Genomic DNA, 25,378 nt, shown 5'->3' with positions numbered 1-25,378 from the left:
TACTTATCGCAGGCGCTCTGGATCCAGTGCAGTCATTCAATCCTGAAGTCTGGGGACAAGATGTCTGCATACTGGAACACAAGCTGCTGCTTATATGCACAATCAAATACAGTAATACAATGAAGATGGTATAGCTTGCATCTATTGGTCCAGGTCTCAGGAATGTCCAAGGGGTTGTCAATCATTGGCTGGTTCATCCTAAGGAATCCAAAGGAGGGGGTCATCTCTGCAGGGGGTATGCTCTGCTCTTCCCACCAAGATTCCTTAGTCTTAAGTAGTTCATAATTCCCTATCATTCATAACTTGTGTATGCACTCTGCGATTCCCTCGCAGAGTGAACCAAACAGTAGGATATGTAACAAGGTTCATCATAATACCACTCATGATGTTATTCCTTCCACCCCTTCCGTGTATTTCACTAATATGCATGTAACTCTGATATAACATATAAATACTACTATATTTCGACATAACTGACTATGTGTTGCAACTACCATTAATGTGTACTATTTTATAAGTATGCGTGTTTGTGCGAATGTATGGTAAAAGACAGATTACTGTTGCTGCAACGTGTAGTGGATGCGTACGCCCTTTCACGCCGCAGCGTGCCCTGGTACGTCGTAGCGTACCGTACACATCTATTCAGACAAAGACAACCAAGTTCGCTAGACTTTAATTGAAATGACTACATTGAGACAGATACAACACTCTGCAGGTTTACGACCAATACATATGTGGAATATAAAGTCCCAGCAGAACGCACAGAGAAAAAAAAATCAATTATTGTCGGCTGTTAATAATATAGCTATTATTGAAAAAACATTATTTAAAAAAAAAAAAAGTTTTTTTTTCTTTTTCTGTTTTTATGCCATGAAATACATTTATCAAGATGTTATTAATGTCTTCTCTACATAAAATGCATTTTTACAGTTGCTCAGTGCGCCCACCTTGGCATTCCCATTACTGTACATTGACTACATGCACACGCCCCTTCCCCTCCCCGTTCCGGCCTCTAAAATCGTGGGCTATTGGATGTTTCCTTTGCCTTTGAAGATGAATTGGATGTAGTTGCATTCACTGCCGTATAGTCCATTTCTGAGCAGTGTCATTTAACGAAAAATATGGCACATTATGGCATTTACGTTCCTTAATGAATCAGACCCTGAGTTTTCTTTGTTCTGGAACCACTCCCTTTTTGCTTCCTCTGTCAGTTAGAATACCACAAGACTCAGACCTTCTGCTCTTCTCTGTCTATTCCACTTTTTTTAAACATTATTTTATTTAGTTTCTGGTTCTGTCTGTGCAAATAATATTCAAGTGTAAAGGTATTTTTATACAAAACAGAAGTGGCAAGTTTTTTCTGCGTCAAAAGCTTGCTGTCCTAATTATTAAGAGAATCCGAAAGATGCCATTTAGGATGGATCTGTGGGTTGCTCTTAGTCTGTAAATGCAACCACTGTAGCAAATGATGCATTGGGGGCATTATTATATACAGGTTACACATTTTGTTGAAGTCATGATCAAATAAATGCTTCTAATTTTGTGAAGGGTGGGGATTTTGTGAGAAAGTAAAGAAAACAGCAAGGACAATATAGCAAAAGTCAAAAACAGTTTAGAAAAGTAAATTAAACTGTCACAGTCCCATGGAAAGTGGAGTTATAAAAATAATGTTTACACCAGGTCTAAAGATTGGGTTTAGCACCCTTCAACACAAAAAACATGTATATACTGTATAGAATGTGATAATGTGATGCAAGATCAGAAAGGATTTAAAAGCATATGTGCAAAGAAGGCTTTCCGGTGACTGATAAATAGTAAAAAATTCCAAGTATAATGTTGAAAAAATCAAGTGACTTTGATAAATAGACCTCTAAATGTGTTCCCGAACTGCTGGTCATTTTACATAGCTTTTGTTTTTTAAAAATGACTTAATGTGTTAGTTCGATCCAGGTCTGATTGCCATTACTGATAATACATTTATGTAATTGCTGATGGAACGTTCTTTTTTGTAATCTCATGACATGCCTGTCCCATACTACATATGATATATAATATATATGATAACATATAATGACCTTATATTAATATTAAGACTATGTGAATTGCTCAGTATCTGCACACTTTCAAGCCACCTGTATTTTTTACTATAGTACCTATTGCACATTGTAAATGTATTAAAGAACCTAGCAGTATGAGCATAATCTCAGTAACACAAATTGAATGTTTTTTTATTCTTTGATGTATTGCACTGTGCAATCCCTTCTCATTCCTTTCTCATGCTGAATTCTTCAGCACTGAAGGTTAAGTGACAGATAAAAGGTTCAGATAAAACTAAAGCACATGCAGCATTTTCTTGACAGTACCCGTTGTTGACTCAAACATACTGTTTACTTGTTTTCCAGTCATGCTGAGCCACTCGATTCTGAAATCATGAACAATACAAAACATATTTTAAGCATGTAGGAAATGGTATTTGTCTTTCTTACCATGATTGGTTCTGCATTCCAAAGGCACCTGTGCAAATACATCTCCACATGGGTCTATGATTAATGGTTTATCTTCACAAAGCATGTCCACCTTTCTGCAATGGCCCAATACAAAATTTCATATGTACTTGATGACTAAACATTGTGTAAGACCTTTCATGGTGTCTGTGTGTGTCAGATATTGATAGACATGAAAGAGAATAGACAGGGGCATACACAGCCCAAATCAAGAAAGGCCACTTATGTAGTTCAGGTATGAAACATGTAGGACCCTTACTGAAATTCAACATAAATATTTCTAAACTTTCTTAAAAAGCAAAATATGTTTATTTCAATAGGGACTGAAAATAGAAACTTTTATTGAAAGCAAAGAAAAAATACACATTATTTTATTTTTTATCAGAAAGAAATGTAGGGTAGATAGTCATACTTTTGCTCAAAATATAAAGATAACACACTTGTGCATAACGCTGTTACAAACACTCGCACCCAATAATACTAGAGAGATTTTTTAGCAGCCAGTATTGCCTCCATATGTATATATACAAATAGCAAAGATAAGGGAATAGGAGGATTTTCTTACAATGGATTACAAGTATATCTTCCTACACTACCTTATCTGTATATAAAATTATGTATGCTGTCAGTCAGTAGTAATTGTTATACTTGCTGGCTTCATACCTGTGTGTGAAATAGTATCTGTATGCATTCTTAAGTGTCTCTCTTTGTACATCTGGAAATATGCAAAAATGAATTCCCTCAAATATATAGCTGTTTGATAATTATATATTGGTAGAGTTGACATGGAAATGCCAATTGGAAATGTTCTAATTGTGGAATTAATTTGCTTGTAGGTGTCTTTAATTGCTCAGTTCTTGAAGCTCAGGATTATGATAACTGATGCTTGTGCAACACAGAATAGAACCTTGCAACCAGGCCTAAAGAGCACAAGTGGTCCTTTTCCAGGTGAGTAATCAGTCTTCAGCTATAAAGTTTCTCAAAACAATTAATGTATAAGCTTTGTTTCTTAAAAGCTAAATATGTGATGCAAAATAAAAATTGTTATGTACACTGCCTGTGGCTGTCAGTAATGTTGGTTGTATTTATTGTTTTAATTGACACCACTTGACTAATAGGCTTTCAACCTATTTTACATTAAATATTGTCAATTGTAGCAAGGTATGTTATTAAATTGTTTCTGTGTACACATTATAAAATACTTCTGCTGCATCCCATAATAACCGATATTGTTTCAGCCACTGTATTTATAGCATTGTGTTCTGTTACAACATTCTAACTGATATTTCTTCAAGTATACATGTCAAACACTTATATGAATGCAGCAGAATTTTGTCATCTCAAAAGTATACCAACTGTTAATACTGAGAAAGTGCAGAACTTCAAGCAAACAGTAATCCCTTGAGTAATAATTCAGTTTATACTTCCCATATAAGCAGTTACCTTTGTTACTTTAGTGCAAACTAGTAATCACTGGTTAAACATGTTGAACATGCTTTCCAACATGACTCCCTTTCAAAATATTGGTTTATTAGATTAACATTAATTAACTAATAAGCATCCTATTACCACTCTATGAAAATAAGTCAGTTTACCAAGTATATTATAAAATGTACCCCCTTACTGTGATGTATAAGAATATATTTATTCCTTAAAACTGTACATTATTATTGAACTCATCTTACTGTACCAGCATTAATGAGAAACATAGTGGTATTACTATTCACTCACTCTATTAGATAAAGATTTTTAAAATGATTAGTGACTTCCTGATTGCAGGCTGCAAACTAATGTCTCTCATTTGTATTCCACGAGAGTGCCCTTATCCAAATCAACTACAGAGTATCTCAATGGGTTAGCATTAGAGATGGGCGGACTCGGTTCCCCGAGATCCGAATCCATCCGAATTTCGCATATCCGAGTACCGAGCCGAGCAGGCTCGGTACTCTCCCGCCCATTCGGAATTGAAATCGAGGCAAAACGTCATTGTGACGTATTCGTATTTCTGAGCTCTGCTCTAGCAAGATTTGAAAAGCATAAATACCTCCACAGCAACCCATCGCCATTTGACAGAGGGAGAGAGCAGGGTTAGGTCAGAGGCTGTATTAGCGCAGAGACAGAGCAATAATTGTACACCTTATTCTTTCTATTATTCTTTCATTTCGAATCTATTCAATTCTATTATTAAATCAAATTCTATTTGCAATTGTTAGAGCAGCAAGACAGGAGGATAGAGGAGGCTTATTTTTCAATTTGTTTGTACTACAAGTTCTTTGGGGTCTCCCATATTCCCCAGTGTTTAACACTAATTTTTCTGGCTGTCAAAAGTGATATTTGTTAGCAGTATTTCTAAAAAATGTTTGCACTACAAGTGATTTGGGGTGTCCAATATTTCCCAGTGTTTTTTTCACTATTTTTTCTGGCTGTCAAAAAAGTCATATTTGTCAGCAGTATCTATATAAGACAATATTCTGCACTACAAGTGATTTGGGGTGTCCAATATTCCCCAGTGTTTTACTGGCTGTCAAAAAAGTCATATTTGTCAGCAGTATCTATATTAGGGGTGTGCACCGGCCACTTTTAGTGTTTTGGGTTCTGATTAGCTTGAGGTTTTGGGTTCTGATTTGTTTTGCCAAAACACCTGACGAAAGGTTTTGGTTCTGATTTAGGGTTTTGGGTTCTGATTTATTTCTAAAAAAGCATAAAAAGTGCTAAAATCCATTTTTTTTTATTTTTTTTTCACTCCTACGCTATTATTAACCTCAATAACATTCAATAAGAATCATTTCCACTAATTTCCAGTCTATTCTGAACACCTCACAGCTATCTACAAGTGCTTTGGGCTCATTAAAATGAATTCAAAGCAGTCCACATATGAGCAGAATCAGCAACCAGGTTCTGTCACCAGTCCTGATGGTAGTGTTCCTAGTACGTCATATTAAAGTAATTTTATCGTTTTCAAATAAGCATTGCCCAAACAATTGTATGTGTTTCCAAATCACAAAGTTATCTGCTAAAATAGCAGATGTAAATAGTCAACAATTCAATACATTATTATAGTGTAATAAAGTACAATACAGCCAATACCAAAAGTTACATACATACATACTGCGCTCTTATCGCATTGCACTCGCTGCGCAACCACGGGACCCAATGGACAGTATATCTGCTTAGAATACTGTGTCAGAAGTGACTGAGGCTGGTGGGGGATGCAGCTATTATATATACAGTCAGTGTTTCATTGTGAACAATAGAGATGACGTAGCTTGCTTCTATAGGTCCAGACATTGGGTGGGTTCAGGGTACACAGATCATAGGCTGATTCAATCTAAGGAATCCAAAGGAGGGGGTCGTCTCTCCAGGGGGTCTGCTTCTTTCATAGCCAGCATCATACAAAGGTTTATTCTCTAATATCAATAACTAAAGTATGCAATGTGCGATCTCTTCGCCGACTGCATCGGACAGCTGCTGAGGAATAGGGCTTTAATATGACACCAGGCGTGGTACCTTTACTATAACCTGCACCTTGAATATCACTGAAGTGTACATATAATCACTATATATATATATATATATATATATATATATATATATATATATATAGACTAATAATAAACGAAATACTATCTGCTCCTAAATTACAGTGTAACGGAACTAATATGAATATGAATTATATAAATAACTAAATGTTGTAATGCAAGTGTGTGCGTGCGTATTTTACCGTGCGAACCCACCACGCCACGTGTTACATAGCGTACGGATCGCATTTGCATGGCTAAACAATATTAAACCAATATACTTTCGTTCATCCAATTATACGACTTCAACAGTCCACCCTTTGATAGTATAATAAACTATCACCTTAAAGATGTTATATGCAGGATCTCAGTACCACGTTTCATTGTTATGTAATACAAATCCCCCTTGGTGTATGACCACGCTGTTTGTAGATCTAAACAAGTTATCATACGAGAGAGTCTTAATCCTCTAAACGATTTCTTCTTTTACTATAGACTGTACATTTCTGGAGCTTGGAGATAACCTTTTGTATGACCTTCAAGGGTACAATAAAACACGTAATACATTATTTGGAAAGGTACAGAGTACAACAGATCATGTATCAGTTATACAGAATACTCTACTACAGTTCTTCAAGTTTAACAGGTTCATCTGTCCAACGCATGTCTTTAAGCTCATAATACATTTAAACACTTCATGTTCATTAATAGCATCATCCTATGTCTATCAATAATGTCATATACAATCTCCTTCAGCTTGCGTTAATATACACTTCTAATAATGTCATCAGTTTTTTTCATCAACACTTGTGGGCGGGCTATTGTCTGTTCGTTCTTCCCAGTCTCCCGATACTCAGATTTAACAGTGAGCGGCTTGCAAAGCATTGAGAGACTTCAGACTAAGGGACCTAGGTGTCCTACTTTTTCTCTTAGTGACCTCCCGCCTATAGTTCGGGTACCTCAAGAATATTTAGTGGAAAGAGAACTAATCCTACTTGATATAATCACTGAGGCACGTGTGAGCATGCCCAGCACTTTGTTTGGTCTAAAACCTTACCCTCCCAAGAATGATAATCATTCTCAAGGATGCCTGCTCAAGTCCAAATATTACTGGACTGGCATCCCTGGGTGTACCTCTTTTTTAACCATGGGGTCGCCGTACTTACGGACGTAATGCTACTCAGACAATAGCCCCTCGCACTTTCTCCAAGCTTCGAGGTTTCCAAATTTTCCTTTATCCCTGAATTGAATAGAGTAATTGGCTGGACCGATTATGCTACTAACTTCTCCTTCCTCCCCAATACCTCCTTATCATTACCTGAACCAGTCTCTGTCACCTGCTAATAATCAAAAGAATTAACCGTCCTGAGAAGAGAATGAAATGAGAGAACACAAAACAGGAAAAACTACAACTTCATGCTGGACAACAGTCTTAGCCTTTGGCTCAGGTGCTACTACCTGCATTCGAGGCCTTCCAGAACAGACTCATGAGTGCCCTTGGACCCTTCTCTGAGTGTTGGCCACTGTATTTATAGCATTGTGTTCTGTTACAACATTCTAACTGATATTTCTTCAAGTATACATGTCAAACACTTATATGAATGCAGCAGAATTTTGTCATCTCAAAAGTATACCAACTGTTAATACTGAGAAAGTGCAGAACTTCAAGCAAACAGTAATCCCTTGAGTAATAATTCAGTTTATACTTCCCATATAAGCAGTTACCTTTGTTACTTTAGTGCAAACTAGTAATCACTGGTTAAACATGTTGAACATGCTTTCCAACATGACTCCCTTTCAAAATATTGGTTTATTAGATTAACATTAATTAACTAATAAGCATCCTATTACCACTCTATGAAAAGAAGTCAGTTTACCAAGTATATTATAAAATGTACCCCCTTACTGTGATGTATAAGAATATATTTATTCCTCAAAACTGTTCATTATTATTGAACTCATCTTACTGTACCAGCATTAATGAGAAACATAGTGGTATTACTATTCACTCACTCTATTAGATAAAGATTTTTAAAATGATTAGTGACTTCCTGATTGCAGGCTGCAAACTAATGTCTCTCATTTGTATTCCACGAGAGTGCCCTTATCCAAATCAACTACAGAGTATCTCAATGGGTTAGCATTAGAGATGGGCGGACTCGGTTCCCCGAGATCCGAATCCATCCGAATTTCGCATATCCGAGTACCGAGCCGAGCAGGCTCGGTACTCTCCCGCCCATTCGGAATTGAAATCGAGGCAAAACGTCATTGTGACGTATTCGTATTTCTGAGCTCTGCTCTAGCAAGATTTGAAAAGCATAAATACCTCCACAGCAACCCATCGCCATTTGACAGAGGGAGAGAGCAGGGTTAGGTCAGAGGCTGTATTAGCGCAGAGACAGAGCAATAATTGTACACCTTATTCTTTCTATTATTCTTTCATTTCGAATCTATTCAATTCTATTATTAAATCAAATTCTATTTGCAATTGTTAGAGCAGCAAGACAGGAGGATAGAGGAGGCTTATTTTTCAATTTGTTTGTACTACAAGTTCTTTGGGGTCTCCCATATTCCCCAGTGTTTAACACTAATTTTTCTGGCTGTCAAAAGTGATATTTGTTAGCAGTATTTCTAAAAAATGTTTGCACTACAAGTGATTTGGGGTGTCCAATATTTCCCAGTGTTTTTTTCACTATTTTTTCTGGCTGTCAAAAAAGTCATATTTGTCAGCAGTATCTATATAAGACAATATTCTGCACTACAAGTGATTTGGGGTGTCCAATATTCCCCAGTGTTTTACTGGCTGTCAAAAAAGTCATATTTGTCAGCAGTATCTATATTAGGGGTGTGCACTGGCCACTTTTAGTGTTTTGGGTTCTGATTAGCTTGAGGTTTTGGGTTCTGATTTGTTTTGCCAAAACACCTGACAAAATGTTTTGGTTCTGATTTAGGGTTTTGGGTTCTGATTTATTTCTAAAAAAGCATAAAAAGTGCTAAAATCCATTTTTTTTTATTTTTTTTTCACTCCTACGCTATTATTAACCTCAATAACATTCAATAAGAATCATTTCCACTAATTTCCAGTCTATTCTGAACACCTCACAGCTATCTACAAGTGCTTTGGGCTCATTAAAATGAATTCAAAGCAGTCCACATATGAGCAGAATCAGCAACCAGGTTCTGTCACCAGTCCTGATGGTAGTGTTCCTAGTACGTCATATTAAAGTAATTTTATCGTTTTCAAATAAGCATTGCCCAAACAATTGTATGTGTTTCCAAATCACAAAGTTATCTGCTAAAATAGCAGATGTAAATAGTCAACAATTCAATTCATTATTGTAGTGTAATAAAGTACAATACAGCCAATACCAAAAGTTACATACATACATACTGCGCTTTTATCGCATTGCACTCGCTGCGCAACCACGGGACTCAATGGACAGTATATCTGCTTAGAATACTGTGTCAGAAGTGACTGAGGCTGGTGGGGGATGCAGCTATTATATATACAGTCAGTGTTTCATTGTGAACAATAGAGATGACGTAGCTTGCTTCTATAGGTCCAGACATTGGGTGGGTTCAGGGTAAACAGATCATAGGCTGATTCAATCTAAGGAATCCAAAGGAGGGGGTCGTCTCTCCAGGGGGTCTGCTCCTTTCATAGCCAGCATCATACAAAGGTTTATTCTCTAATATCAATAACTAAAGTATGCAATGTGCGATCTCTTCGCCGACTGCATCGGACAGCTGCTGAGGAATAGGGCTTTAATATGACACCAGGCGTGGTACCTTTACTATAACCTGCACCTTGAATATCACTGAAGTGTACATATAATCACTATATATATATATATATATATATATATATATATATATATATATATATAGACTAATAATAAACGAAATACTATCTGCTCCTAAATTACAGTGTAACGGAACTAATATGAATATGAATTATATAAATAACTAAATGTTGTAATGCAAGTGTGTGCGTGCGTATTTTACCGTGCGAACCCACCACGCCACGTGTTACATAGCGTACGGATCGCATTTGCATGGCTAAACAATATTAAACCAATATACTTTCGTTCATCCAATTATACGACTTCAACAGTCCACCCTTTGATAGTATAATAAACTATCACCTTAAAGATGTTATATGCAGGATCTCAGTACCACGTTTCATTGTTATGTAATACAAATCCCCCTTGGTGTATGACCACGCTGTTTGTAGATCTAAACAAGTTATCATACGAGAGAGTCTTAATCCTCTAAACGATTTCTTCTTTTACTATAGACTGTACATTTCTGGAGCTTGGAGATAACCTTTTGTATGACCTTCAAGGGTACAATAAAACACGTAATACATTATTTGGAAAGGTACAGAGTACAACAGATCATGTATCAGTTATACAGAATACTCTACTACAGTTCTTCAAGTTTAACAGGTTCATCTGTCCAACGCATGTCTTTAAGCTCATAATACATTTAAACACTTCATGTTCATTAACAGCATCATCCTATGTCTATCAATAATGTCATATACAATCTCCTTCAGCTTGCGTTAATATACACTTCTAATAATGTCATCAGTTTTTTTCATCAACACTTGTGGGCGGGCTATTGTCTGTTCGTTCTTCCCAGTCTCCCGATACTCAGATTTAACAGTGAGCGGCTTGCAAAGCATTGAGAGACTTCAGACTAAGGGACCTAGGTGTCCTACTTTTTCTCTTAGTGACCTCCCGCCTATAGTTCGGGTACCTCAAGAATATTTAGTGGAAAGAGAACTAATCCTACTTGATATAATCACTGAGGCACGTGTGAGCATGCCCAGCACTTTGTTTGGTCTAAAACCTTACCCTCCCAAGAATGATAATCATTCTCAAGGATGCTTGCTCAAGTCCAAATATTACTGGACTGGCATCCCTGGGTGTACCTCTTTTTTAACCATGGGGTCGCCGTACTTACGGACGTAATGCTACTCAGACAATAGCCCCTCGCACTTTCTCCAAGCTTCGAGGTTTCCAAATTTTCCTTTATCCCTAAATTGAATAGAGTAATTGGCTGGACCGATTATGCTACTAACTTCTCCTTCCTCCCCAATACCTCCTTATCATTACCTGAACCAGTCTCTGTCACCTGCTAATAATCAAAAGAATTAACCGTCCTGAGAAGAGAATGAAATGAGAGAACACAAAACAGGAAAAACTACAACTTCATGCTGGACAACAGTCTTAGCCTTTGGCTCAGGTGCTACTACCTCATTCGAGGCCTTCCAGAACAGACTCATGAGTGCCCTTGGACCCTTCTCTGAGTGTTGGCCCATCTGCAGTGGGTGGAATGGGCACCAGTGTGTCTCTGCTACCCTTGAAGCCGTGATGCTGGTAGCCTACACCTGGTACCTGTCTGTCAAATAACCTGAGCCTAAGAAATTTCTGCTCCACAACTTACTCTCCCGATCCAATATCCTGACAGTTAGTGTGACCTTTCAGGAAACAGTGTTTTGGACGTTCTTGGTTGCTGTCTCACTATTTACCTTCTCTCAAGGTCTAACCTAGCCTCCCAGTTACAATCTCATCTAACAAGGGGTCAAGAACATTTCAAAAACCGACAGGTTAGGAGTCTGCCCAGGAGTGATCTTTTGGTAGCGGGAAAGTCCTAGTGGCCGAAGCTATCAGTCACTTCGATCAAGTTCCAACTCTTATTCTATTCAATTCGTTCTACCGAGTACCACTACTTTATGTTCACACTGGTTTATGGCTAACTGAAAGTATGTGATTTGTTACCACTACTCATACATTATACCTCTATTATCAATAACATGAATACCCCTATCATCTATCATAACTCTAGGACTATCACACTGAATAACAAAAGTTTTGAGTATGACACAGTAATACATTAGACACATTTCAATACACCTTTACCCAGACATTTTTCATTGGTACACCTGTATACTTGAGGATCCTGCATGGTGGTAATTGGATGACGTGTATTTGTTTTACCTGGAGGAAAACCCATCAGCAGGAGGGAAATGGGATGGCTCTATTGGTCTACCTTGTCCATCTTTCCAGAGTCCGCCAGACTCCTCACCACATCTCTTCACCTTCCAGACAGTTTATTCCTCAGGTAACACAAATCTTTATATTTTAACCAATATGTGTATGCGTGCATGTGTGTGTGTGTTCACATTTTAAAACTAAAACAATACAACGAAAAACAAAACAAAACATAGATTTGTTAGCTGTCACATAAAACCCTGCTGTCTATTTGACAGCTATGTTCGCCCTGGTGTGACAGCCATGTATGGTCGTGTGTGTAAGTGTGGACTTTATTAGCAGCTACTTCAGTTGGTAACTGTGTCACTGTATAAAGTCCTCTATGTAGTGTCCTAATCATGTGCTGGTATTGCTATAAAACAATTTCTCAGTCACCTCAACATCGCCCTCTAGACTAGAAAAATGCTGAAGACCAATGTATATCAATCAATTTTCCCTCTGCCAATTCACATGCCATTCTCAGTACCTCACCTTCAGCTACTTGACTAAGTGGGAAAGGCAAAGGGGTCTATTTCTATAACACTTTCTTCAAATATAACAGTATGCAGTACATGTCTGTCTAACAGTGAAAATATAAAACATGAAAATTCTACATTTTCTAGGGTTTCACATTATGTCGTATCTTGTGGTAAAAATCCTACTCCAATGTTCTATACAAAGATGCATATCTGTATGCCTAACTTCCAGCAATCTCCTATCCACCCTTTGTGCATCCATATAAAGGCACATTTTTGAACAGGAGGCACGAATCATAAAACAAAAAAAAACAACACAGATATGCAATCTATAAAACATGAATCGTATTTCCACAACAGAACCTTTCTGCTTAAAATCAGCAGTTTCTATACCCATGAAAACAAAACCCCAGACTGTTTCTGTAACTCATGTCAATCTAGTGTGTGTATCTCTGAATTTGTCTTATGTAAAAAAAAAAAAAATATGTCTTAGCCCCATTGTTGAGACTGTGTCTGATTTTATCTCTACCAGAGCAGAGAGAGAGAGGGAGAGAGGGAGAGAGAGAGGTACTAGCGTTTGTGTAAAGAATGAGAAATAGGAAAGCAATGAATGATGGGAATACAAAGATTTGAATACAAACATACATGCAGAAAGGGAGATTTTTTAAAACAAAATGACAGCTGGATTGGACTCTGACTCTATGGGGAAATGGCTGTATTCATTTAACTATGATCCCTCCCAAGAATGACTAGGGGTCTTAACCGTGCAATCCAGTGTCGTCCGTCATTTGTTCATTAAGAACTCGGTATCTCATTGACTACATACCTTTTCAACGGACTTTCCTAACTTATAATAGAGAAATGTAAAAATTAACTGTTGATGACTCATCTGAGATACATAAACGATATTTTGGAGCAAAGTATGTATATATTTCATTGTTGGATAATGATTCTCAGCCAAACAAATTATCATGAAAAACTGCAGCTTTAAACAAAGAGTGTTCCATTTGTCTATTGTTAATTAGTCTTTCAAGAGTAATTCTTCTATTTCTCTATCTCACCCCTTTTAAACACTAAGTTTATATATCTTCTGTGTACCCTTATCTGTGAGAAGAAAAACAAGATTGGTATCTTAAAACAGCAAACAAAACAAACATTTCCATTCTTTTCCATCGGCCAGCGATTTAGGAAAGCAAAAATGTGACAACATAAAACAAACAAACAAAATCAACAAAGATTACTTTTTTAATTGGTTTCCTGCACACTAATACTTACCACAGTTTAAACCCCACCTGGTTGTAGGACTACAGGTCTGACCTAACCTCTAGGGTTGGCTATGGTTCTCCCCCAAGGCATTGGCTGCTATGAGGTGCACAGGAAACTGTTGAGAAGTCTCTGAGACTTGTGTGCGCCATCTCTGTGGGTGTCTGTGTGATTCCCCTCTTAGATGGGCCAAGTCACTTTGCTTCCGCTCTTGTCATTGTACAGTCCTTTGCTTGGTGTCCCATTTTAGTGCATCTAAAACACTTCCTCAACTCATGTTGTTTCTTTTCCTTAAACCAGGTGTTATTATGCTGTGGTTGTGTGTGCTGTCCCTCTAGTGCTTGAATACTCACCATTATTAACCTATCACTTAGTGTCTCTTTCTGTTTATTTATATTCTTATCATGTTCTATAGCTGACTCCCTGAGAGCATCTACAGTGATCCCTCTCCAGTTTGGTAATGAAGTTTGCACCCTTGTTTTTAAATTTTCTCTAAGGCCATCCATTAGTACTGCAACAGCAACCACCCTGTAGTGTACATCATCCTTTATGTCTGATAACCCAGTGTATTTGGCCATCGCTATCAGAGCTCTAGAAAAATAGTCCACTGCATTTTCACTATTCTGTTGTTTGATAGTGAAAATTTTACTCCAGTCCACTACCACAGGAAAGTATATGGCCAACTGAGAGATTATGCGTTTAATATTTTCCTGATTATCATCATCTGTTAAGGACTTCTCTTCCTCCAACATACAATCCTTAATAAGCTTTTGTATATCAGTACCGGGAGGAAGACACGCCTTAAACACCACTCGCCAATCTTTATTAGTTGGCTCATGTGCATGGCTAAATCTTTCCTAGGATCTGGGAACTCAGATATAATTGCACGCAGTTCAGATCTAGTCCATGGACAATGCATTTCTACATGTCTTATGGGAACTATGCCATCTCTGTCTGTCTGTCTGTCTGCCTTCACATTGGGAACTGCTATTGTGCGGACAGGATGCAAACCTACTAAATCACTACATTCTGAACTAGTTGCTGGAATTGCTGTTGTAGTATAATGGATGTCTCCCCTTCTATTAATCTCTACATTATTCTCACCGATTTCAGTCGCTGCCCCTGCTGGTGGAACCGTTCCCTTTCCTTGTCCATGTGGTGCCTCTTGCATGGGCAGTGGCCGAAATGACGGTGGGTTCACCTTCTTCCCTTGATAGCTTATTCTTAACGTAAATTATAGGATACAAGTTACTGGTTACATTCTTAACATTTTTGGTATTGGCTGTACTTATCACATCAATCGCATTTGGCTGCGAGGACGCACGTGCGCTCAGTTCTCCACGCTTTACAACGCACACTTCCGGTACGCTCATTTCCGCTGTGCGCGTGCTTTTCGCCACACTTACTTCCGCTGTGCATTCGCTGCTCTGCCACGTGTTACCTTCCATTTGCCACAATTTTAAACAATCCTCATGTTTAATTCTCGTTTTTGTTGATTTAATCAACCACACTTTATTTCTAACAATATTTAACACCCCTGACTCAAAACTACCCATGTTTGGGAAAGGTCTTTCACAATCCTTGGTCATTTTGACCCACTTGTCGCAATATGCAGTTGCGTATGCGCCATATTTATTAAACATGAGAAATCTTGCTGAACTAACCGGCCATTCATTAGGCAGCACAACACGAACTATCTCTAGTGTTTGCTTCGCATACATTGTGAAAACAACCTATTTCTCAACGCTACGCAAAAAGACTTTTTTACCTGTTCTCCTTTCAAACAGAACCTTCTAGAGATTTTTATCCGTGGATGGTTTCACAGGCTACGCCCACACACCTCCTAACACAGAAATATCATTGCAGACTAAAGGGCTATCAGCTCCCCGATACTCTGGACTCTACCACAAAGTCTGTTTTCACCGTATACCCTGTATATTACTTATTTAAATCACGTGCTTCTTCAATACACCGTATGCTACATAAAAAAATCCACATACTACCTATTTCCACACCATATACAGCTTAGAATACTGTATATTACCTATAATACCGTATGCTACATAAAATCCACATACTACCTGAACCCACACCATATACAGCTTAGAATACTGTATATTACCTATAACACCGTATGCTACATAAAAATCCACATACTACCATATCACCGTATACCTTGTATACTACTTATAACACCGTATGCTACATAAAAATCCACATACTACCATATTAAACTGCACCGTATGTTACATAAAAAATCCACATACTACTTATTAAACTGCACTGTATGTTACATAAAAAATCCACATACTACTTATTAAACTGCACCGTATGTTACATAAAAAAATCCACATACTACCTATAATAGTGTTCTTATTTCAAACACAACCTTGCCCGTTCAGTTTCCCTGGTCAGGCAGCAACCGATATCTTTGTCTTTTCAATAGTAAATCACCTCTTTGTCTGTCTTCAACAGTATGCAAATTATTCTGTTATCTATCTCTTTTCAACAGTATGCAAACTCTTCTCTTATCTTTATGCATACCATTCACATACAACCTTAGTTTTCTGCACAGAAAATAACTTTCCCAAACAATGGCACTATCTTTTCAGAGACTTTACCAAGTGCTTACAGTATGCATATATAATAGACATTATACACCATTGTTTAACCACATGGCAATATTACACATACGCCTTTTAAAACGCAAAACGACAATACAAAGAATTTTTTTTTCTTTCTTGTCCCTAGATTCTTATTAGCGTTCCTTCAGTCTATGCAACAACGGCCATTCGGTTTCGCAACACACAGTGAACCACAGGTCTTAAACACATTGCGTTCTTTCCTGTTATGCGACGCGTCCGTCAATCCGCCCTTTGTTGAGGAACCAAATACCGTGAGCGTTGCATACCTGCCGATAACGTAACTCCTAAACTCACAAGCCCCCAATTATTAAAGTAATTTTATCGTTTTCAAATAAGCATTGCCCAATCAATTGTATGTGTTTCCAAATCACAAAGTAATTTTTTTTCTCAGATGTAAATAGTCAACAATTCAATACATTATTATATTGTAATAAAGTACAGTGCAGCCAATACCAAAAGTTACATACATACATACCGCGCTCTTATCGCATTGCGCTCGCTGCGCAACCACGGGACCCAATGGACAGTATATCTGCTTAGAATACTGTGTCAGAAGTGACTGATGCTGGTGGGGGATGCAGCTATTATATATACAGTCAGTGTTTCATTGTGAACAATAGAGATGACGTAGCTTGCTTTTATAGGTCCAGACGTTGGGTGGGTTCAGGGTAAACAGATCATAGGCTGATTCAATCTAAGGAATCCAAAGGAGGGGGTCGTCTCTCCAGGGGGTCTGCTCCTTTCATAGCCAGCATCATACAAAGGTTTATTCTCTAATATCAATAACTAAAGTATGCAATGTGCGATCTCTTCACCGACTGCACCGGACAGCTGCTGATGAATAGGGCTTTAATATGACACCAGGCGTGGTACCTTTCCTATAACCTGAACCTTGAATATCACTGAAGTGTACATATAATCACTATATATATATATATATATATATATATATATATATATATGTATATATATATATGTATATATATAGACTAATAATAAACCAAATACTATCTGCTCCTAAATTACAGTGTAACGGAACCAATATGAATATGAATTATATAAATAACTAAATGTTGTAATGCAAGTGTGTGCGTGCGTATTTTACCGTGCGAACGCACCACGCCACGTGTTACGTAGCGTACGGATCGCATTTGCATGGCTTAACAATATTAAACCAATATACTTTCGTTCATCCAATTATACGACTTCAACAGTCATCTGGGAAAGGCGATGTAAAAGTACATAGTCTTTTTAAATCAGGGAAAAAAACACACCCCAAAAATATTTACCGCGTTGAAGCGAAAAAGAAGTGTAACTGAGGAAAAGTTAACTGCTGATAAAAAAAAAAATTGCCAACATGCCATTCTACACACGCAGTGGCAAAGAAAGAATGAGGCCTTCGCCTTTCTCTATAAGTGGCAGATCAAAAAATGTTACCGAGCCTTCTTCTTGTATGGTCACTGTGACCAAGCAAGACCAAGTAATTTGGAGTCTAAAAGTGGTGCACAACTACTGTTACGCGTCAAAGCCGAGCTGCAAGAAAATAGTAAGGCATTAGAGGATAATGTTTGCTCAGAATCAGAAATTACACCAATCCCTGTGGAGAGTCCATCCACCAGTATACCACTGGTGTAATCGTGATCATTCTGTTAGTGTACCCATAAAGAAGGGTCCTTTCAGCAGTTCTGCTGATGTGTGCCTTAACAGCCCGAGTGTAGCCGGTGATACACCAATTGAGGATGCCACTTTGGAATTAGAAGAGGATGAGAGGGAGTTTGTGTAGGCGACGAGGGCACTAATGATGATGTTGATGAAGATGATGCAGACAGATACCAAATTGCCTTTCTCAATTTCTATTTATATTCTAATTCAACAGTCTATGCAGGCTGCTTTTTACTACAAGTGGAGGGCGGGGGGGGGGGTCATAGACAGCCACCAAACTACCTTGGTCCATTAATTTTTATATTGTTCAGTCTATGCAGGCTGCTTTTTTTCTATTCAACTACAAGTGGAGGGCGGGGTGGGGGGGGGGGGTCTATAGAGACTGAAACCAAACTGCCTTTGTCCATTTCAATTTATATTGTACAGTCTATAATGGCTGAATTTTTTAGTAGTTTCTACAAGTGGAGGGGGGCCTAGAGAGACAGAAACCAAACTGCCTTTGTCCATATCTTTATATATTTAACTATAAGTGTAGGGTGTAATATACACCCAAAGACGATGGCTGCATTGCCAATAGGCTAAGATGAAGAGGAAGACAATCAGGTTTGTGTGCAGAATTAAGGACGGCCTACCAGGGATTAAACTGTTTTCTTCCTAATTTATTAGCTTTAGAATTACCTTACTTATCCAAGAAACAAGTGGAGCACTAAATTAGGTTATTTTATGCCCCAAAACATTGATTTTTAAACAAAATAGCAAAACAAAACCAAACACAACCAAAACCAAAACACGCAAGGGCGGTTTGGCAAAACCAAAACACGACGGTAATCCAGATCCAAAACCAAAACCAAAACACGGGGGTCAGTGAGCATCTCTAGTTAGCATACAGAGGTCTGTTTAGCAGTAAAATCAACACGCCGCTGCATTCAGGACACAAAATATTCTGCGGAAGACACCGAACACCAGTCTCAGCCACTACCTGTTAAAGTGGTTTTATACCTTGGGATAACTTATTTTGGAATAACATGTGTTTCTTTAGTGCGGTGCCATATTCCACCTGGATTCATGCTGCTACCTGATATCAGCTATACACTGCCAGCACTGGTGGGAGAGGAGAAGGTTGTACGTGTCAGTGCTGGCAGTGAAAATGGAGTGCAGTATTCTAACTCTCCACTTAGCATACTTATCATATTTGTGACTCCTCCTTGAACTGGAGCCATGGCCATTTTATTGAGGATACACAATTATAAAAAAAAAACAATTCTAGCTGTTTAACCAGATATGACAGATTTAACTCTCCTCAGCTGTCAACGCTGCAAGACAGTATGAATGTCGTCAATGAACATTCATAATTTGACACCATAATGTTGACAGTCAGAATGTTGACACATCCAATTAGGTCGACAGGGTTAAAAATGTTGGTATTATGAATGTCGACAGGTTATAAGGTCACAATGACATAAAGGGGGGTATTCAGTTGTCAGCGAGTTGTTTTTTTTTGAGCGTGTTAAGTCATTTTAATGCTGTTTTTTATCATTTTCAAACGGGTTAACTTTGCCCGCAATTCAATGCCATTTGTAACTCTACGTTTTTTTTCATGAAATGGTCCTCTTGCACTCCAGTAGGTCTATTGAAAGTAGAGTGTGCGAGAGGGAGCCAAGTTAAAAGCTATTCAATTGTTTTTTAACGCGTCGGGTAAAACAGGTAAATATGCTGTTTTATCTCGCACCTCCTTGAGGTGTGTTAAAAATGAAAAACCTCTGAAAAGTATTAAAAATCATGTAAAAATGTTGAAAAAAAGTTAAACTAATGTTCATCACTAATGCCTAACTTGTGTAAGTTGATTTTGTGGTGAAAAAATATTGAAATAAAAATAAATAAATAAATCAAATCATTAATTAATTAGATTTATGTATGTTTTTGGTACAAATATGAATTTAGTAATGTATTTTGACATGGTATAGATGATTGTATGGTAAAAAATAGTGCAATAAAAAAAATATAAAAAAAAAAGCTGAAAGAAAGTACTGTAATGCAATCTAATGTATGGTAATGTATGCATAACCTTTTTCTTGTGTTATACGTGACAACGTTAAAACTCCCCTTCACTCTCCTAAAATCTCGCAAACACAATTTTTAACGTGCAGGGCAGCGTTCCCTCTTTTACAGTTGAATTGCACGAGTTTTCCCGCTGCGCAAACTCAAAATGGTCGCTATTGCCGGAAAAAACCCACGGGAGACTTTTTATTTTAACACGGCGGGGGAAAAAAATCTTGCTAACAATTGAATACTCCCCAAAGGGTTAGATTTAAGCCGGCAATACAGTAAAAAAAAAAACAAACAGAAGTAAATGTAAAATAAGCAACAAAATAAATGTTTTTTGCCCACATCACCCAACCCTTGCTACAATTTCAATAGGAGTTTCCATGCATACATACTATAATATTATAAGCCATTGCTCTATACCATTCACTGGTGAAAGCTAGCAAGATCAAAACAATTTCCTTCAAGGTAGATATATGGCTCTAGATATCTGAATATATTTTTGCTAGTGTAATAGTGATTCTGGGTGCATAATTATCTGGAATTAAAGCAAGATACCTTTTAGGAAGGCATAAGTTTTAATTTTGAAACTTTAACTGAAAGATAAAAAAAAACCTACAAAAAATTGTATGCCAGGTTTCAAAATTGGTGCACCTAATGATCCCAAATATACTTTATTGATGTGCCACTAATATTGTACAGTAGTTAAATATTTTGCATCTGGAAACTGGGAGTCAGTTATTAGTCATAAGTATTTCCAGATTCCAGTGCAGTATTGGGAAAGGGTGATATGAGCAGTTAGTGCAAGACATTGTTATATAAAAATATATTGTTCTGAAAAAGCATAATGTTTGCTTATCATTATTATATTATGATATTGGATTTTGCTTGAAATTTAATGTTTGCTATTGACTTAGAGGAAAGTAAAACAAAACAATAAGCATCTACCATTTTAACCTCACAGGGGAGAAAAAAATCCTTCCTTTCTCCGTAAATCGAATCAAATTAATTTCCTGAATCAAACATTCCAACTGCTTAATTTGCTCATTAACTATTGAAAATATCCTTTGAAAAAAAGCATCCAATATATTTTTAACTCTGCCTTTATTACCTCCCATGGAAGTCAATTCCACAGTCTTAACTACTAGCACTGTGAAAAAACACTTTGCTATCTACTTTACTGTTGTTATTATTGCTACATAAACCTGAATTGGGTATGTTTCAATACATTTTCTGTGTCCTCTCACTGGGAATCAGGTATGACAGTACTTTTGAAATATTTGAAGGGATATAAACATTAAGGGTCTGAGTCATTAAGGAGAGCAAAGCATAAAACATTAGTAAATTTTCACTTTGGCAAAACCATGTTGCATTGGAGGGAAATGTAAATTTATAGTTGGGATAGGGCATGTCCTAGATCAAATTTAAATTTTAGTGTAAAAATAAAGCTACCAAGTATGTGTGTGCTACATGAAAAAGCAGCCAGTATTTTCCTTATGTGCAAAATAGTAAACTAATTTGCACCCCTTGCATTGTAGCATGGCTTGTCCAGTAGCAAACTTACTCCTTTTTTTTGCTTTGGTTTAGGCCCTAAGTGCCATAAATCTTTTTTTGTTAATGGCAGCTTCAGTAAGGAAGACCACACAGAACACATAAGTGAGAGTCTCATTGTAGTAGCGTTGGGTGGAGTGGTGTAAAGCACACCAACACTGGACTATGTAGCAGTGGAAACAAGTTCTGTGTAGTGATGAATCACGCTTCTCTATTTGGCAGTCAGATCGGCGAGTCTGGATTTGGTGGATGCCGGGAGAATGTTACCTGCCTGACTGCATTATGTCAACTGTGAAGTTTGGTGAAGGAGGGATAATGGTATGGGGCTGTTTTTCAGGGTTTGGGCTAGGCCCCTTATCTCCAGTGAAGGGCAATCTTAATGCTTCAGAAAGTCATTCTGGACAATGCTATGCTTCCAACTTTGTGGCAACAGTTTGGGTAAGGCCCTTTTCTATTCTGACATGACTGTTCCTCAGTGCTCAAAGCAAGGACTATAAATACATGGTTTGATGATTTCGGTATCAAAGAACTTGACTGGCCTGCACAGATCCCTGACCTCAACCCCATCGAACACCTTTGAGATGAACTAGAACGGAGATGGTGAGCCAGGCCTTCTCTTCCAACATCAGTGCCTGACCTCATAAATGCTCTACAGAATGAATTCCCACAGAAACACTTCAACATCTTGTGGAGTGGAGGCTGTTATCACTGCAAATAGGGGACCAACTTCATATTAAAGTTTATATATTTGAGTGTCAGTCCCTGTTGGTGTAATGGTCAAGTGTACAAATGCTTCCATATAGTGTGTATATATACGGTGTGTGTGTGTATATATATATATATATATATATAATCTATAATATAAATGTCTAGTGGCGTGTGTTAGTCTGTCTGTGTGTGGAAAAAATAAAACCAAGCTGCAGCGCCACCTGCTGGGCGGAGTTATACACTGACCTACTAAATTCTTAGTGTGTGTGGGAAAAAAATTCAGAAAGGGCTGAAACTTGGTATACTAAGATGTTTTTAATTTGTTAATTTAATTTGTTAATTGTTAAAAGTGTTTATAAAGATTTAAAAAAATATATATATATTTCTTGAAGGAGATGTGACAGTTGGGAGTGGTTGGTGGTTGCCGGGGGTGACAGTGGGGAGTGGTTGGTGGTTGAGGCCTGGGCTATGGCCCAAATGCATGACAGGAACCTTTTTAACACCTTAAGTAGCTTGATTTGACTAGAATGTATGAGTATCATGCACGGGTTAACGTGTGTGTGTATATATATATATATATATATATATATATATATATTTATTTATATTAAATTTGCAAAGTGTTAAAGCAATTAAGCTGAAATTTGGCATGTGAATGGAGAACTCTCCACAGGTGCCGCATGCCAAATTTCAGAAAAAGGAATAAAAAATGACGGCGAAGTCACCATTTTTCAGGGCTTTTTTGGGAGAGCGTAACTCAGTGTACAGGAGGTTTTAAGACTCAATGTTTGTTTTGTTAGAAAGCTATATGGCTGACGAGTGCGTTTGAGAGGTCACAAGTTTTAGAAATTTACAGTTTTTTTTACAATTTAGTAAAATTTGCCCCATTTTAAAGATAGTGGATTTTCACAGAATTTCGTAATGTTGCGCATGTCAAATGGAGGTGTGTGCTGGGCATACTCAGACTGGCTTCACTTGCCAGTACAAATATGGCTGACCCCTCTTGCTAAGAGATTTTCATCTCTGAGCTGGAGAAATTAGCCACATTTTTTAGGCACATGGGGGCTGGTCAGTGTTTTCGGGCTGAGGGGAGGCACACTATACTAGTTTTAGCCCTGGCACCGCTCTCGGTTTAATCAGTTTAATCTCTCCGAGAGGTGCCAGAGGCGACCGTAACAGAGCCTGTTTAAGCTTCCCGCCACTCAGTGACGTCAGTTAATTTATTGACTGCACTGTGCTGGGTGCGGAAATTCAAAAGTGCTCTTAAGTTCATGTGTTGTACAGACAAAGCTGTTCCCGATTTATCACACATTCAACTACAGACGGTGTGATATGAGAGGCTGAGAAAGCATTATGTATGTGAATAAAGCAGAGAATATGGATCATAAACAGTGAAGATCTCAGTATAAGTGTAGTAGATCTAGGTATAAGGGGGGCAGATCTCGCTATAGGCAATTACCAGTATAAGAGGTAGTATATCTTGGTACAGGGGTCAGTTACCGGCATAGGTGATAGTGGACGTGGTGGTGGGGGGGCAGTTATCGGTATTCGGGGGTTTAGGTCCGAACCTCCTGTGTGAGGAAATCACGTTTCTATGGCTGCAGCCAGACATGTCACCAGGAGCCATCAGTGACGTCACTATCAGCGCAACGCAGAGACCCGGTCACCGGCAGCTGTTCCAATATCGTGATGTCACGTTACCCAGCAACTGCCACTACTGCCCCACATTTCCCCACCAGCAACTGCCCCATGTACAGCAAGTGCGAGACAGGTACTGCCCCCGGCCCAGTGTGTAATATTCTGCTCCTCTGCCATGTGTTGTATTCTGCACCCCCCATGTGTGTTGTATTCTGCAAACCCCGCGTGTGTTGTATTCTGCAAACTCCCCATGTGTTGTATTCTGCAAACCTCCCACCCTGGGTGTTGTATCCTGCCTCCCCCACTGTATCATACCCCGCCCCCATATATATATATATATATATATCCTGCCCTCTGTGTTATATACTGCCCCCGTGTTATTTCCTGCCCCCGTGTTATTGCCTGCTCCCCACGTCATGTGTAAAGTAATTCTATCATTTTCAAATAAGCATTGCCCAAGCGATTGTATTGTGTTTCCAATGCACAAAGTAATTTATTTTAGCAGATGCAAAGTTTAACAGTTCAATACATGATTATAATATAACACATTACAGTGCAGCCAATACCAAAAGATATATACATACCGCGCTCGCTTTGCTGCGCTCCCACGGGTACCAGTGAACAGTAGTTCACCCTTGAATACTGTAGTCAGAGATTGACTGAAGCTAGTGGGAGCGCAGCTATGATTATATATACATTCAGTGTTACAGAGAGAACAATGCAGATGACGTGGCTTGCTTCTATAGGTCCAGACTTCAGGTGGGTCCAGGGTAAACAGGTCATAGGCTAGTTCAAACAACCCCCTCAAAGGCTGAGGTCAACATTCCAGATGATTCTCCCGCCCAAAAACCAGTTACAACTAGTCCATTAGCATTTTACAGTCTGATATGAATCTGACTATTTATTCCCTAACATCAATAACTAGAGTATGCAATATGCGATCTCTTCGGCGATGGAACCGGACAGCTGCTGATGAATAGGGGATTAGAATGATATCATGACACATTTCCTATAACCTGAACCTTAAATAACACTGAAGTGTACATATAATCATAATATATAAACTAATAATAAACTAAATACTATCTGCTCATAAATCACTGTGTAACGGAACCAATATGAATATGAATTATATATATAACTAAATGTTGTAATGCGAGTGTGTACGTGCGTATTTTACCGTGCAATCGCAGTATGCCACGTGTAGCATGCAATCGACCAATAAAACAATATTAACCAATATACTTTCGTTCATTCAATTATACGACTTCGACATGCCCCACTCCCCGTGTTATATCCTGCCCCCCCTTGTTGTCTATATTTGTGGGGTAA

At 38.1% G+C, this 25,378-nt stretch overlaps 1 protein-coding gene across 1 annotated transcript in view; it reads left to right on the top strand.

Annotated features, from left to right (window-relative positions):
• The window catches only part of FAM120B (family with sequence similarity 120 member B), a 278,632-nt gene that overhangs the window by 234,160 nt on the left and 19,094 nt on the right, over positions 1 to 25,378 (top strand). Inside the window, exon 8 of the mRNA XM_075203367.1 lies at positions 3,341 to 3,452. Within this exon, the coding sequence (XP_075059468.1) occupies positions 3,341 to 3,452 (112 nt within the window). The remainder of the gene's footprint in view (positions 1 to 3,340; positions 3,453 to 25,378) is intronic.

Source organism: Mixophyes fleayi, chromosome 3, assembly GCF_038048845.1.
Source record: "Mixophyes fleayi isolate aMixFle1 chromosome 3, aMixFle1.hap1, whole genome shotgun sequence".
In the NCBI taxonomy this organism is placed as follows: domain Eukaryota; kingdom Metazoa; phylum Chordata; class Amphibia; order Anura; family Limnodynastidae; genus Mixophyes; species Mixophyes fleayi.
The sequence above is the reverse complement of the archived record's forward strand: the minus strand, read 5'-3'. Positions and strand labels throughout refer to the sequence as shown.